The sequence below is a fragment of the Adelges cooleyi genome, unplaced genomic scaffold (assembly GCF_023614345.1).
Source record: "Adelges cooleyi isolate 19-005CV unplaced genomic scaffold, UGA_ACOO_1.1 ACOO_flye_CR_arks_rails_tigmint_CR_PRNA_30, whole genome shotgun sequence".
Taxonomy (NCBI): Eukaryota; Metazoa; Arthropoda; class Insecta; order Hemiptera; family Adelgidae; genus Adelges; species Adelges cooleyi.
Window position 1 is genome coordinate 12,342,966 of NW_026095971.1, and position 17,767 is coordinate 12,360,732.

Below are 17,767 nucleotides of genomic sequence, written 5' to 3' on the forward strand. Positions count from 1 at the left end.
CTGTTGTATTTTCTTGAACTATATTATTATTATCTTCACGTATCATCACTGCGCATATACAAAAATAAATTTATAGGAGACCTACACGAAGTAATACCAGTTTAATTAGTCATTTAGTTATACGAGTGCAATAAGGCAAACATTTTATTACCTTAAAATATTTACACAAATTATATTATTGTAATATGGTATTTTTATATTTTAATATTTTATTTGAACGTATATCGAAAAAGTTTCCGTGAATAGTAAAGCTTCAACAAATACCTAGGTCCTAGGTACTTAAATTATTACAAGCTACAACAAAACATATGAGAATAATTACTAAGAATTATACCAATGTCAGTTAAAATTAATTTCTGTACAGTACCGGGTACACAAATACTGATAAACCTGTAATCTTTGCGTTATCTAAAGAAATTGAGCACAGATACATCTATAATTAGTAAAATTAGTTGCGACTAATATAGTTCTAATTTTCCGAAGAAGTATTCGATGAAATTTCATTTTCGTTTTTTAATGAAGTTTTTCTTCGTATAATACAAGGACGATGTGGCCATTTCCCATTATGGATGTATTCGCAGTATACAGTGTATATTATTATTTTTCGTTTGATGAAAAACCCTTTATTTTTTATAATTAACTAATATAAAAAAAAAAAAGTATTTTACTTAATAGTGATAGCGGTGTCAATCACAAAAGTGATCTGTTAATGTAGCGGTTATTAACAATATAAGTTGGAATTGATTTTCATTAGTAAAATACATTTTGTTACTTGAAAAACTAACAATAACATTGTCATATCATTTAATAGCTAATTCATTCATGATGTAGTTAAGGTTGTCAGTATTTATATAATCCACAACGCTATTGTTGTGCTTCTAATAATTATATTAAGAAATTTGAATGCAGTATTTTTCCAAAATGTTGGCACTTGATCACATAGGACAGTGTAATTTGGCCTTTTCCCAAATATACCCAAAGACAATGCAAGCTATAGAGATAGAAAGATAAACGAACATAAACCTCAAATAATACAAACACAGAAACTATCGCTAAACTCTTGTTGTCAGACTCTGATCGATCGTGTGTGTTTAATCAAATAACTATGTTTTGTAGTTGATACATTTCACAATAAAGGTTATTTAGGTATTTAATATATATTTTGTACTGATCAGGTTTTTAATTAGATTAACTAAAAAGAAAATATTTATGTGCATAAACATTATGAGTAAACATTTTTTAATTAAGCCAACCGATTTCCTATTCTGATTGCAATCTCAATGTTCTAACTTACGTTTTGGACCATTATGTAAAACGCGTGTTATGATTTAAGTATTAACAGCTCACATCTCAGCAAACACTTGAACCTCGTACGCCATCATCACCACATCGGCTAACATTACCTAATATTATTATTATAATTATTATTATTACCAGACCTCGTATTATAGCATTTAAAAACTCGTAAATATTTTTTATGGTACGACCTTAAATATTATAGATATAATTAGCACCTAGCGCTTTTATAAGAATACTATTTTATACTATTGTACTATAAATACCTAGAGACATTGTCGGCCGTGGAGCATTTTTATAGAGACATATTATGTAATAGGGGGTTGAAGACACTTTTTAGGCAATAATATAAAATTTGTTTAAGACACTTAGAAAAATAGGAAAACATTTTTGATTACCTTCTATATTTTTAACTGACACCGTGTATAGAATTTTTCATAAAATATTATAATTTAAACTTGATATTTCATAATATTAAAAATAGTATGCTTATATAATATTATAATTACGCGTTGTATGAAGTTATATTATTTTATTTATAAAATTATATCATTTTTTTTTTGTTACAGGAAAATGTTCATTGGAGGCCTGAGTTGGCAAACAAGTCCAGGTACGATATAATTTTTTTTTTTGTTGTTATTCATCAACTAAACTAAAATAATATTTCCTTAATTTATTTTTAAGTTACAACAAGGTTGCGAGTAGTACGCTAGTCAATAATGAACGTAGATCGAGCGAAGTAGTAGAAATTGTCAAAATTTGTATTGCATTGTAGTGAGTTTTCTCGGCCATGCTCGTGTAGTTGCCATCAAATTTAGTAGTTTTAATTACATTAAAAAACTTCAAACGAAATCATAAAAATTTTACCTAAAAAAGCGTCGCGTGCAGTTTTCGATTGTGTAAACGTTTAATTATTTGTTCGTATTAATTTGGGCTAAAACACAGGAAAGAAATAAAGTTTCCCTTGCGTTTTTTGTTAACATTTCGATTTAACTAGCAATTTTTAAAATTCAATTTATTATTATGATACAATTTAATACTTGCTACACCTAAATAAAATAATATAATGTTGGGTTTTATACTATATTACAACAATATTATCGATGATGTTAAAAAAAAAAAATTGTTTGTTCCACGGACTACGACTTCATGTATCAAACATGGAACAGCTGAAGATATGTATGTAATTTTAAAGGTAAAACAAAAAACACGCTAGTAAACTATTCGGCGTTTTGCTGATTGTGCTGTGTCGGGTCCTGGCTGTGTAGATTTGGCAGCCGCCGCCGTATTTATCTCTAAATTGCTTCTTTTGTTGGCATCGGAGAAAAATTGGAAAGAAAAAAAAACAAAACACAAACGGCGCGGATGGGGAACAAATAACTCATTACAATCGTAAAGCGGCGGACGTGTTCGGAATAAAGTGATGGCGTTTTAGTCCACCGCCGCCGTCGTCGTTTGTCAAAAATCTAAATATCGTCGGCATACACATACATACACACATAATATATACATACATACATACATACACACACATACATAACTTACATCTACACACAGGCCAAAAAACAACCGTGCGTGTGCATGAGCCAGATAAAGGTGTTGGTGACGGTGCACCGCATTTTAATAATAATAACGGTGATGATATTATGAGAGAGATGCTTTTGTTGTAGTGTTTGGACGGGTGGAAAATCAGAATAATATGTGTAGGTACAGAGTTTAAGCTGCGTCAGTCGCTGCTTGATCCCGGATGGGTGACCACCCGGAATGTTTAGCGTTTATCCATGCCATTTCCTACCCCAAGTATCTTCCATACCAACACAGTACTCAAACTCAACTATACCGACAAGCTTTTAAATTGTGTAACGAACTATAAAATGTTATGCTGTTTCTTGTTGCTGTTTAACTTTTGCGATTTTTGCTGATACTTAATATTTTTCTTGTATGTAGGTTGTTTACTTCAATTTAACGCAAGGGACGTTAGTTTCTGGAAATATTTGTATTCGTTTTACAATTAAGAGTCGTTAAGCTCACATTGCTACCCGGAACAGCGATTATTTTGGTATCGCCGTTAGACACTTTAGTAGGTAGTTTTTTGTTATACGATTGGACGTTTTGCTGTACTTGTAAGTTCATAATACTTTTGGGTAATGGAATTATGTGTGGGAATCAGAACAAAAGGTAGTCAGCTATCAGATCGGTAAAACCGACGCCGAGCACTTCGCGACGTTTTGTAGGTTTCACTAGTTTATATACTTACTATCCGCATTTGACGAGATGTTGACAATGGACAATTATATATTATGTGAAAATGTGAGCTCTTAACATGTAAAACGCAACGTGTATCCAATATATTAAATATCTCTTAAAGACGTCTGAAACATTGATAATTCATAAAACAATAGTTATTGTTCAAAGAAATCCCGGTTCTTTTTAGTTGAATAAACTCTGTGTACTCACTTAACATCATTAGAGTTATTAAATGTATTATCTATATATATATATATATATATATATATATATAAATTACCTAAAACGTTAGAAATTGTATTATAAAAGTGCAACTAATAATGAGTTAATTTAAACTTTTCAACTTATTAAGTACGTTTTAACTTGTTTTAAGTTTAAAATTTAAAATAACATACAAGTCCTAATATAATAAGACTAATTCAAATAAACATTTACGTGTACATGGATATATTGAATAATTGTATTATAAAGGAATGAAGTTGGAAGGAATGAAGAAACAACTAACGAGATTACTTTTATAAAATATTAACTAGTATTTTTGACTAGACTTAAACAAAATAAAACTTGTTATTATGGATAAATAAATATATTTTTTTTAATAAATATATATATATATATATATATATATTAATAATAACTAACGAGAGAAAGTAAAACTAGGCAGTCAATATAGTTCCAGATATTTTATTTGAATACTCTAAAAGTAGCCGCATTCAAAATCATATTTATTACGTTTAAATATTACAAATTGTTATAAGAGTCATCTAACTATTTAACATAAAAAAATAGTGTACACAACCATAAAATACACATGCACGCATGTTTGCATTTTACATAAGAAACAACGACGGGATTTTCTAATGTGTGTTTCTCCAATAATTTATACAAATAAAATGTCCGCGTTTAAACGGTTAAAGTATAATATAACATTGGTTAAACGTCCATATGGTTTGAAGCCAAACAATTCAATATTAACCCGGAACAAACGAGGGCGTCACTTACCCGTCTGTCTTTCGACTATTTATATTGTTTACAACAGATATTTATTTATTAGTTTTCGTTAGGTTTAAGCATTAGTAGTTAAGCCAAATAACGTATTATGTAAACTTGAAACTCAATATTGATATGCTGGTAACACTCAAACAAATGCCAAACACATTTTAAACAATAATCATTTAGTATCTAAAATAACTTATTGTAATGTTAAAAAACAATATTTTTATTGATATATTTTAGTTTAATTTATAACTTACGATGGGTGAGGTCTGTAAGTTCTTGCTCTTAAAACAACTGCATACATATACAGGGTGATACAACTAACGTAAGACACTCATTTTCTCTGAAAATATGAATATATTAAAAAAAAATGTTTTCCTTAACTTTTAGGTACATATTTTACTACATTTTTCAATATTTTGATATTTTTTATCACCAACCCTTATAAGCCAAAAAGGGGGAATTTTGTTTTTTTTTAAATGGCAAAAGGTTTAAATACATAAATTTGTAGACCAAAAATAATAAAAATATGTTAGTGTTTTTGAATTTTTATTTATTTGTTCATACATTTGATTTTTTTACTTTACTTGATATTTTCAATCGTTACTAAAAAGACTAGTAGTTTTATTAAATCCCATATAAATAATTTGACGTTTTACCGTACTCTGTATCATAATCATATATAATAATTAATAAATAACCTGTAATCTAAGAAATCTGTAGATAAGAACCGTTTGTCTATCATTATTTTAAAATCTTTTATAGTGATTTCCTAGTTGTTAGAATGTTATCGCCAATGCAAACATATATATGAATTTTATGTGCTACCGGTTTTGGAAAACCGAATAAGTATGATAATTATTAAGAGGAAATGTATTATCTTTACAAAGTCATTGCTAATGAACAGATAAATGAAAATACAAAATTCAAACGCTAACATATTTTTACATTTTTTGTCTACAAACTTATGTAATTAAAGATATATGTTGCCATTAAAAAAAACCGAAAATCCCCCTTTTTGGCTTAAAAGGATTGATAATAAAAATGTTCAAAATATTGAAAAATGTAGTTAAATTTTTACCTAAAAGTTTAGGGGAAAAAATGCTCTTAATATTCATATTTTCATGGAAAATGAGCGTCTTACGTTAGTTGGATCACCCGTATGCGCTAAAATTAAACTAACTATATAAAAGTTGATTACGTTTACAAAGTACTTATTAATAAATAATAAATCATAAAATTAAATTTTACCAATTAAACAACTTGTATACAAAATATAATTCTTAACTTTTTAATTTCATCTAACAATATTAATTTATCTTAAACTTTACTTTTCTATCTTTACCAAATGTGTTTTTTATTATTACTAAAAATTCAATTGAATTTACCCACATAGGGTAAATTGGCCATGTTATGTACACTTTGCCCAATAGTAGATGATTTTTATTTTCAACTAGAACATAATATTGTCATATTATTTCCTGAAATAACTTTTCTATTTTAACTGAATCAAAACACAATATTTTTCATCAAATCTTTTAATAAATTCAATCAACACAATCGTACACAAATAAATAAACAAACAGAAATCTTTTTTTATAAAACATGTAAATAATAATAATAATTATTACAAGTATTTGTAGTCAACATTGCAAAATTCGTTTTATAATAATAATAAAAGTAATTTACTTATAATAACTTGAATGAAAATGGAAAATAATTAGTAGTGGCGACTTTGCCCTTTTTATAGTTATTATTTTAACTACTGGGTAAATCATTTAGCAACTGTTAAATTCAACAAAAGTTGGTTTTATTGTATCCACAAATATGTGTTGTCCGATAAAAAAAAAGATCAAATCAGTTTAGTGGCTAAAGTAATTAATATCATTTTTTAAACCTAACTGTTCCTTTAAATCAGCCGGGCGTAAAATGGTTTTTCGGTTATCACTCATCAACAGCGTATCTTATTATCATTTATGATTTATCAGTCAATAATAATGATAATAATAAACATATGGAAAAAGAACTGAATAGCTAATAACTCTAATAACAGAAATATACGACGTGGCCACTTGACTTGCTATGGCCATTTTGTACACCCTTTATATATATTAAAGTGTCCCTTATATTGAACTTTATCAAAATGTTATGTTCCCAAGTCTCAAAAAAAAGATTAAAAAATTAATTAGTTGGCCATTTTGCCCACGCGCAGAGTCAAAATATCGAGTTTTCCCATAAATTTGGGGTTTTACATATAATTTTTTTTACAGCATATATAGACAGGATTATCATTTTCAAGCAAGCGAAAGTATTGATTTCTACGAATTAAATGCAACAATATACTCTTGTTATGATATAAACAATGAAAAAACTTAAATATTGAAATTACGTAAACATCAGGGATGGATCTTAATTCGCCTGCGTGAAAATGATATAAATTACATGAAAACTTACGAAATTTAGCGGGCAAACTCGATATTTTGACACTACCCAATGCGCAATATTGCCGACTAATTAGGTAATTACAATTTTTTTGTTTGTAAGTTTTTTTAAAAGTATGTGTTATGCCCAAATAGTAAATCGCTTGTAACATATTTTTAAGATTTTTTTTTATGTCTCGAAAATATTGAAAAAAAATTTACGATAATTCCATGTTATTTAAATGGGAAACTTCACCGGCTTGGTTACACGGGTATCAATTGCGTTAGAGCATTGAAACTTTTAAGGCCTTTTATTTCACCCACTAGAGTAGTTTGAGACCTTAGGAGCCAAAAGTTCAAAATAAGGGACACTCTAATATATGTATACATTTATATATAATAATTATAAAATAGTAAAAAAACTACGTAATGAGTTATATAAGCTACAACGGCTTAGTCATTATTGATTAGTCCAATTTTAATAATTAAAGTTATTTTCTGCAATAAACATCAACAGAAACTGTTTACCAATTAGTATTGGGTACAGATTAAATTAATTTTTTTTTTTATATTGAGGAGTTGCACTAAATATAAAAATCCGTAACTTGTGTTTTATAAGTATGAATTTTGTTTTGTCATTCCGAACCTAATGTTTATGGATAAAATCGAACAATCGAAATGTGCACGATAAATCATAAAACGTTTCATATAACGTATACGCCTTGCCAATCGTATTATTAATTAAGCGAACGCACAGGCGGTACTAATTAATCTGTAATTGGATGTAGTCGGCTCATTGCGTGCCAAATAATAATAGCTGCAATTAAGTGTAACGACATATTTTATACACCGATATTTGTTAGTCCTCTGTTAAAGTTAATCATTAAAAAAAATATTAGGGTTGTAGGATAAAATTTGAATAATGTTTATAAAATATATTTTTTTTATTTACTATTTAAATCTTGATCAATTGACTTTCATATATTATACAATGACGATCTTTCCGTCCCAATAAAGGCCAAACCTTTTAGTTTCTTGCAGTGGTGTCATTTGGAGGAGGGTGCCATTGTGGGTATTTAACCGCGCCCTCTGGTGACGGTGGCCGGGTATGGTATCTACCATTGATAAGAATCAAATCACATTCTTGATAATTTAGGGTAATAATAGGGTATCTTAACATAACTCATGTGTTGGCCGGTCAAAACTTTTGCTTTCCCTTTCAAAAACTAAAATGACGACACTGGTTATTTGTAGAAAATCAGCTGTTGTCAGATTTCGGTTTGGTAGGCGGACTGAATAAAACGATTTCTCTACTTTTTGTGTTCAATTTAGGTTATTTTAATTTTTTTCTTCGACGTTTTAGATAACGCTTGTTATATAAACGATAAAGTAAAAATATATAAAAACGCGTTTTACGGTGTCTATATCGGTGGCAACACACGCGGGGAAACGATTTTGAAGCTTTTCTTATTGCAGTATATTAATGAAAATGTAAAGAAGTTACTGAAAGCCTTTTTAAGATTCAGTCCATATTGTCCGGCTTTTGACATTTTCATGTCTTAGCTCTGGCACATAACCGAAAAAAGCGTTACCATAAAAGCGTTACCAAAAGAGCGTAAAGAAAAAAGCGAAAGGGTTGAAGATGAGGTGGGTATGGAAAGGGGAAAGGGGTGGAATTAGCTATGGCAAATAACCGAAGAAAGCGTTACCAAAAGAGCGTTACCACACGAAGATGGGTTGGAGGTGGAAATAGGGGTAGGAGATAAGGGGTGGGGGTGGGATAGGGTTTGGGTTGGGGACAGGAGATAGGGGTGGGAGATAGGGGTGAGTGATAGGGGTGTGAGATAGGGGTGAGAGATAGGGGTAGGGGATAGGGGTGAGTGATAGGGGTAAGATATAGGAGATAAGAGATATGATGTACGTTCAACGTTCTAATTAGAACTAAATAATAAATTCAAAACAGTTTAATTCTCTATATAATTAACTATTTTAAGTTACTTTTGGTCAGATAATAAACACTACAATTTTAGCCAGAAACATGATTGTACATATTTTTCTAATTTCCTTGGCTTATGCTGTAACTGGAAGCTCCATGTAATTTTTTTTTTTTTAAATTATAATTCCACAACTAATCTATATTTATTCGGTACTTCAACGGGACATGAAAATGCTCTTTCGTGGTTGCAGACTCGGCTGAAAAACTTATTTAATTTCGGTTTCATTTTACATGTTGAGTAATTTATTTCTTTTCTTCAATCGATATAAGATATTTTCTATTTACTTTTCCTGGTAAATTTCAATGGAAATAAAACAGGCCGAATTTGATTTATTCCCGCAAGGGTGGTTTCTCGTTTTATTTTTATACTAAAAATCGATGATTTTAAACGGAACTTTACGCAATGTTTTACGTTTGTTATGTAACTTACTTATTATTTTATTATATTAATATTATTATTGTATTTACTAGTTTACTTGATTTCATCCAGTCGTGTGTTGTATTGCGTTTTTGTTTTACGCGACTGAAATAAATGTTAATCTCTAACTAAATGTTTACAGTTTAATAATATCATAATATATTCTATCATAATGCGTATTGTATTGTATCATAATAATCATGTTAAGGCATATTTTAATCTTAGTGGTTTTACCGACCCGTACACGAAAGAAATACATAGTTGGTCCACATAAAATTATGGTTAATATAGGGACACAATAAATTCCTAGTTGGAATAACTGAATAAATAGCTGGCCCAACTACATTTTTTATTTGGCCCAACTAAATATATAGTTGCTTCAACCAAAAATTTAGTTAGACCAACTATTTAGTTAGTTATTCCAACTAGGGATTTATTGTGTCCCTATATTAACCATAATTTTAGTTGAACCAACTATGTATTTTTTCCGTGTAATACAAAAGAGTTTTTAGAATTTTAAGCATCATGTTTTTAGTAAAAACATATTATCCGTTGGTTTAATATTTGTCTATGGATTGGAGAAAAAATAATATTTTGACAGGTGCCGGACCACGTGGGTTATTCGGATTGACTGCAAATCCTGTGTAAGTCGAGTATCATACTATATTTGCAATACAAATAAAAAGTATCTTTTATTACCCCTTTTAAAAACTTAGAATCGTATAACACTCTCGTAAGATTCCGGTTTACAGCCGCAAACAAAAATATAAAGGTCTCTCCCTCCTGTTTCGGTTTATTGCTTCTCCACTCTTCATTGACAATACACATTATAATTTATAATCTACGGGCAACAGTGTTTAAGAAAATTCACAGAAGATATGATAACAAAAAAAAATTGCTCCAAAAGTAATTTCACCAAATATTTTTTTAATAGTAACTGCCGTCCGTGTAGGTGAACAATATTTGTCTTTATGTAATAACACATTTCGAGAACATCTGTCTATGATAAAGTATGGCAGTACTTTAAATCAAGGAATCTAAGTACAATATTTTGTTTTAAAATACTTGATAAAAATACAAAGTTTTGATGTGGTTTATTGATGTGGATATGATGTGGTTTCATTATGCGGTGCCCTAGATAAATTCATTAATTAACCTTTTTATTAATGACGTCACTGTACGATATCTCTCTTGACCAGTTGATTAATAAAATCTAGTAGTATAAATTACTTCATCAATATATTAGACAGAGATAATGCAGACAGATCGCACACAGTCAAATTGTTTAATAGGCAATATTAAACAAATGGTGTAACTCTTTTGTTGTATTATTTTATTTATCGTAAGATGTTTATAATAATATAACAGATGCTTTTCTTTCTTATTTAAAAAAATTCAAGGTGCCAATTTTGTTAAGTTTCTAAACCTATATAATTAATAATTATATTTTAGTTTATTAACCTATGGATACTTAATTACCCCTCACATATCGGTTGACTTATATTGTCATGTATATATTATTTAAATATATGTTTGATATGTGTTTTACTACTGTAAAATACAAAATTAGAATTCAACACACGCCCACAACGTTTGTTGGCGATGAAACAATAGTGCTACCGATTACACTTCTTACAGGGGAGGCGCTGTACTTTTCGCTTGTTTCTTCCTAGGTACTTTAATTTAAACCATGTAATTATCAAAGCAATTTTGTTTTTTTTAGGTAATCCAAATTATATCCCCCTCCTCTTCAAATATCAATGAAAATACTTCACAACGGCGTACGGTGATTTATTTGTAACTGTGTAATAATAATAATAATAATAATACAAATAGTAGTATGTTCGGTAGTCGGGTGCATGTGTGATACTAATGAACATTAAACGATTTAATTACAATACATAATTCATAAGTTTTCTGTACTAACAATTTTCTCGAATAGTGTCGAAGCACATGCAACCCAAGATGAAAACTATCTGTGTGTCTTTTGCGATTACGTTAACGCCTGTTCAGCGCTAGACGTCCCTCCTCGCCTAAAATAAACCTAAATAATTAACTAATACTATATACACGTTTTTGCCAATAACATTTATGTATTCAGATATATATTTTTGTCGTCGGTAACGCAAATCCGAGTTAAATATGTGTTCAACGTTTTGGCGAACTGTTAATTTACATTCAGTTTGGTTAAGCCGCTCGCTTGCTAACCTAGCAGCCGAAATACGACGGTTGTCGCCAATCGGAAAGCTCTATTGATTTCCGTTATTTTTGGACTTGAGCATTTTACGCGCTGAGGTATTCGGGGCACGTCATCGCTGTGTACATACATACATGTTCGCTTTAGTATAGCGAAGGCCAAACAACTGATAGACTGGTGCAAATATAGTATGTGTGTGTATGTACCTTCCCGACCTTTATAGCAACGCATCGTCTGCGGCTACCGTGTAATTGGCCGTCTCGAATAACGCTAGACCAGCGTTTTCTATCGTGATTACCCTTGGGCGTATGCGATTCTATCTAAACCGATTGTACTGGATTGTTGCTCTGGTGACATAACTCTCAACACTATAGAACAACGCACAGTTGTTTTGTAGTGTTACAAAGTAAGTTAGACGTTAGTGTTACACACTAACGTATAGTTAATCGTTTCGATCACAATTGGTATCGTTTTGCGCCAATGTCAGTGCGAAGTACCGAGAAACTGATCAAGTGTGAGGATTAAACAAATTAATCTAGAAGGGTTAAAATAAATAAATTTTTTTTATTAAAATAAGCAAAAAAACCCGAACAAAGTATTAGTTCTTAATATAAATAGCTGAATATACAAACCAAATTATGTCTAAGGAGGTAATTAATCCTCATCAGATTTCTGTACATTTATTTTCATATAACTCGTGCATTCATTAATAACTAATAAAACAATATTTAATCGTTATTTTTAGTAGAAATCAGACTTCATTCTAGTGTAAAAAGCACATTTTATTAGCAATAAATTAGGTTACTGCAGCCCCAGATAATTATATAATTATTTACATTTTACAAATAACTTTAAAAAAAATAATAAATGTTTTATGTTCTTAAAACTTTTATAATACAATTCAATGTGGCGGCGATTTGGTCAAATCTTTTTGAGTTAATATATTCTACCAATACTTACACTTTTTCTAAATTACTTTTTATTATCGGTTAACGCTTTTTTATTTTTACTCACTTAATTATAATAATTATTAATTTATGACATCTGCCTTTTGTTGTTAAAATATATACAAACATTGGCGATATAAACCAAGTTACTTTTTTTTTGTATTATTTGTCTGCATATTTCATATTTGTCTCCTTCGCCAGTTTCCCATAGTTTTCCATAATTAATAAAGCGTCCGTTGGGGAACAAGAAAAATGTACAATTTGTCATAACACAATTTCATATAATATTATATAAGTACAGTGTACACATGGTGTATTTAATGATTAACACGAGGAATGCGTCTACATTGTTGTACCGGCTATGATGATATATTTTATACCTACACATGAGAACGGGTATTAAACAAAAATGCGTTGCATAAAATAAAACAAATGCAGCAAAAAAAAAAATTGTTAACTTGTACAGCAATATTATTGTTTTTCTTCCGTTATTCTGTCGCGTGTTTTTATTTATTGCATTTTTTTTTCTCATTAATAAATTTAAACTGTACTCCGTTGTGGTACGCGGACGGTGATAAATTCTACCAATGCAATTGATTAATTATTTTGTCGCCAATTTCTGACGGAACACGAAAATGTAGACAACGATAAAATTAGCTTTTCGCTAATACACACACACACACACAGACGCTTATGCATATAATTTACATGACTTAACTTACATGGTATATTGGTAACGTTCAAGTATGGACGGAATCGTTTAATAAATAAACTGCATAAAACCATGGATTGGTAAAGTCGAGAATTTCAATGTTTGATAGGCTATAAGCTTTGATGTTTGATGAGGTAGAAACAAGACATTTCTTAAAATGTTCTAAATGTGTTCAACGAACTGTCCTTGATGTATTTTCATAATCGGCAACCGTTTGTGCACTTAAGTCGACTGTAACCTTCAACTGAGTTATTACTTACTACTTTTGAATTTTGGGCCACCAAGACCAACGTTGTCTTATGTTAATTTCCTAAGAGGTTAGGTTTCAGAATTCCGTTACAACTGAACGTTCACACTTGGCACTAAACGGGTAGGAATATTCCAATTTTAAATTTCCTATAGATGTGCCAATAAAATTGCCGAAACCAAAGGGTAATGATCTGACGGCGAACTCACAATCTGTTACAATATGGTCAAAATGTATCAATACATTTTATTATGCAGCTAAAATGATTTACTACATAATATCAATTATTATTTAAAATCATCGTTTGTATTCGAATAAACTACAAAAACCATTTGATGTTTACTGTAATATTTTAAGATTATAGAAAACATAAATCAATAGAATTCAGTAGTGTAACTAGAGATTAAGTGCCCAGATGCAAGACATTTTTCTGCGCTCTATATAATATATTACACGGTAATATGTATGCCCTGCGACAGTGGTCCCGTTGCAACGGGTAGCTATGCCATGGCAAAAGATGCAGATAAATGATGTTGTTTACTTTAATTTTGTAATTTTATTGGATAGAAAATCAAAATTCTGTTAATAAAAATAAAGGTATTTATTGAATTTGCATTACATTGAGCTAAATATAAAAAAGAACTGAGACGTTCACGTTCAACTGTCGCCACACCACGCCCACACACAATCAGTTAAAAAGAGAAACACACGTATTTACCTGCCGATTTTTTAAATAAAACACATCATGTCATGGGCAATTACGCCACTCACTTGTGCGGCAGCCGGCAAATCGCATTAAATAACATAGTCTGACAGTAATAATAAATTCACATTCCGGCAGGAATTGCCACTCAAAACCTGCCTTTGGGTCGTTAAACCTAAGCCTTATAACTAGAATATTATTTGAAATAGAGGGGGAAATTATATTGTCTGCGACACTTTTCGGTCTTAAAGCTGCTTTTCAATTGAAAACAAGTACAATACTAATAAAAAAGGTTTCCCGCCGTAACGAAGCCGACTATTATGTTACAAATGAACACTGGAATGAATAAAACAAAACAAAATATATTTAATTTACATGTAGTTAATTCATTCATTGTCAAACATCATTCCGATCGGAAAGGATCGTAGAAGTGCCGTTACAACGTGTTTGCACACACCGATACATAGAGAAGAAACATCTGTCGGTCATAAAAAAACACAACGTCTAGAAGACCAGACTGAACAGTACATTACAAAAGAACTTATAATATTATTATGCGATTATTTTTAGACAGTAGGGCGCCACCTCCGTTAGACGTGCTTCAAAGCTATTTTGTATCTGCCATGCGCATTAACCGAAGATATCTACAAAGCAATAATATACTTTGATCTGACACAAACGAATTGATTTTACTCCAACGTAGCGCGTACTACTCGCTATAGTAACCAAAAACCAAAACAGTCGAGTATTATTAACCTAAAATTACATTATACCATAAGACGGGACGCGCCGTGCTCTCTGACAAAAACATTATTAGCATATCATCATTGGCATAATATTAATAAGAGCCAATAGTATTTGATTTGGAGGCAGAGAAATGTTTCAAAACCAAGGTACAATGGCTCTTATTTGTACTACTTCCCTATTTGATTTGACAAAAAACTCATAGCAAAATACCTTGTTTCATTTTAGTAAATGTTTGGCTAGGTTAAGTTTAGTATTAGGTTAGGTATATGTGGGTTCAATTAGGTTAATATATGCTAAAAAAAAAATTAAATCGGGAATTATAAAAAAAAGTTTTTTAATCAACTGGTACTGACATACATTATGTTTTAATTATGTCTCGTGGTTAAAATTATGAACTTAAAAATAGGTAGTTTCATGAGCTGTTTGACGGAGTATCAAAATTGACAATACTATTGTTCTTATGATTTATAACCTGTCTTAGACATCACATGGATATCACTCATCACGTTTTAAATTTTACGGTAATAGATATTAAAATATAAGAACCAGACGTCTTATCGCTTGAGCGAATTTTCCACCACGGTTGCATTTACTTATAAACCCCTGTCTGTTTTACGGTTTTTGTGTACACCTATGTCCTGATTTTATTTTTTTTTTTTTTTAAATAACGTCGTTGTAAATTAAGTTCCAATAATTATTATGCGTTGACATGAAAGTAACAAAATTTGATAAATCATTGAATATAGTTTTTACCATTGTAAACGTACCGCGTTCGTCTTAGGCGTACACAAACAGTGGTTTGTTTTTGTTTTATCCCCTGATGTTTGTTTTTCTCGAATTATTGTCGTTTCCGCACGCACCCCAATTCGTGTGACACAACCATACACACATACTCATTGACGTGGATAAACACAGCTGACAGAAAACAAAACTGTGCGCCACCGCCGCCCGGAAGACACTAATAACGTTTAATATAACGATTTCTATAGACGGCGACACGCATACGTAATCCATTGTTGTTGTTTGAGAATTTTATTTTATATACACATACACGTAAGTGTATTATATCATGTACCCACACACAGTGCATATTATTGTCCCGCTAACTCTCCTGTTCTTAATGACGTTTGGTGGAAGGAAAAACAAACGGATTATTATCCGTTATGTGTGATAATACTCAACATTGTTTTTATCGTGTAGTACAGTCTGATGAAAAAACGCAATTTTTATTATAGTTATTTGTCGCGCAATTAAAACTCTTAACTTGCCCTATCCTCCGTCAACGCGCCTCGCCAGGAAAACCCCGTATAACTCTAATAATTATCAGTAGTATTATCGCCTCCGCCTTCCATAAAAAGATAATATTATGACATAAGTACTAATGGTCAGGTTAGTAGCAAGTTATCATTTTGGGAATGTCTTCGTAAAAAATATTGATTATTTAAAAAAACTTTTCGTTTAATAAGCGCACGCAATATTGTATAAGCCTAGAATCTAGATTATTTTTAATGCCTGATTTTTAGTAACCTAATGCATTCATTACTTAGCGAGTAATGAATATATTATAGTAACGCATTTATTTTCATGAAACTGTATATTTTCCAATTCAGTTTCATGAAAGTCTTAGAAAGAAGTCTTAACAAAATAAGGCAATAGTTGCGGTTAGGACACGATCTAATTATTCAAGTGATGAAAATTAAAACTAAATAATTAATAAAAGTTATTTTTTGAAAAACTAAACGTTATTACATTTTTTTTATCTATACATTTTATATATTTTTATCAATTCTTAGAAAAGAGATTGTAGAAAAACGAATAAAAATCGTACACAAGAAGATTAGAATTATAATTTTTATTTTCTTCTCATCTACTCACTTAAATCCCAAAAAAATAATTTTTGTATTTTTTTCGATATTCATCAACGAAACAAAAATACAAAACGGATACAACGAAACAGTACATTTATCATTTTAAAATTAACTTGAGTACAGACTTATACAATTGTATGTGGAAATACATTTTTTTTTGTACCCAATGGTTATTAATTAAAAGAATACTTAGTTGCATCAAATTAATAAAACGATCCGACGAGAATATAGCCTTACTATTTTAGCTAACTTTTCCTACTTATCTTTTATTTGTTATGCGCCAGTAACAACAAACAGCCTAAAAAATTATTAAAACTTGAGTGGGATAATAATATTGTATTTACACTGTTTACACAACTTGCGGATACTTCCATTTGAGTAGCTTGACTGTTCTGCCAACGTTTCGGAAACTTGCACATTCCATCTTCAGGGCTGTGGTTCGATGTTGCTCGTACCGTCGACAGGAATATTGTTTAGGTATTAGTTTGTTTTTGGTGTAAGTGTGTTAAACCCATTATGATCATAATTTGTAACCGTAAAACAGCAATTCATCTAATTAAGATATTTTTTTTGTATATTTAATCAGTCGTCTCAGGTGCGTACTAATCGATGAAGTTCACTTGTTTTGGCGCTTACAATTTTCAACAACTTCCACGTATAAAAATGTTCGGATCCGATAGTCGTTTTATATCATTTACACATCTAGAAAACTTTTTAGGTAGACCGTTCAATTTAAATACTATATTTTACAAAACTTTGTTTCGTAAAAACTAATAAAAAATAGCCAAATGTGTCAACATGTCCCTTGTTACACGAAAAAAAGTCTTATTAAGATGTGTATTTATTGACTATCATGGGCTTTCACTTTCAATTCAATTATTATTACATTAAATTGTTGATACGGAAAGTTAACGGTATTGTGACATTAAGACGGATTAAATTTTATCTTAAGAGAACAAGCTGTACGCGTAAA

At 30.3% G+C, this 17,767-nt stretch overlaps 1 protein-coding gene across 10 annotated transcripts in view; it reads left to right on the forward strand.

Moving 5' to 3' along the window:
• LOC126839113 (RNA-binding protein Musashi homolog Rbp6-like) overlaps nt 1–17,767 on the forward strand; it is a 269,406-nt gene that overhangs the window by 11,261 nt on the left and 240,378 nt on the right. For all 10 annotated transcript variants that reach the window (XM_050574160.1, XM_050574163.1, XM_050574162.1 and 7 more), the window contains exon 2: nt 1,866–1,906. In XM_050574160.1, coding sequence (XP_050430117.1) covers nt 1,866–1,906 — 41 coding nt within the window. The remainder of the gene's footprint in view (nt 1–1,865; nt 1,907–17,767) is intronic.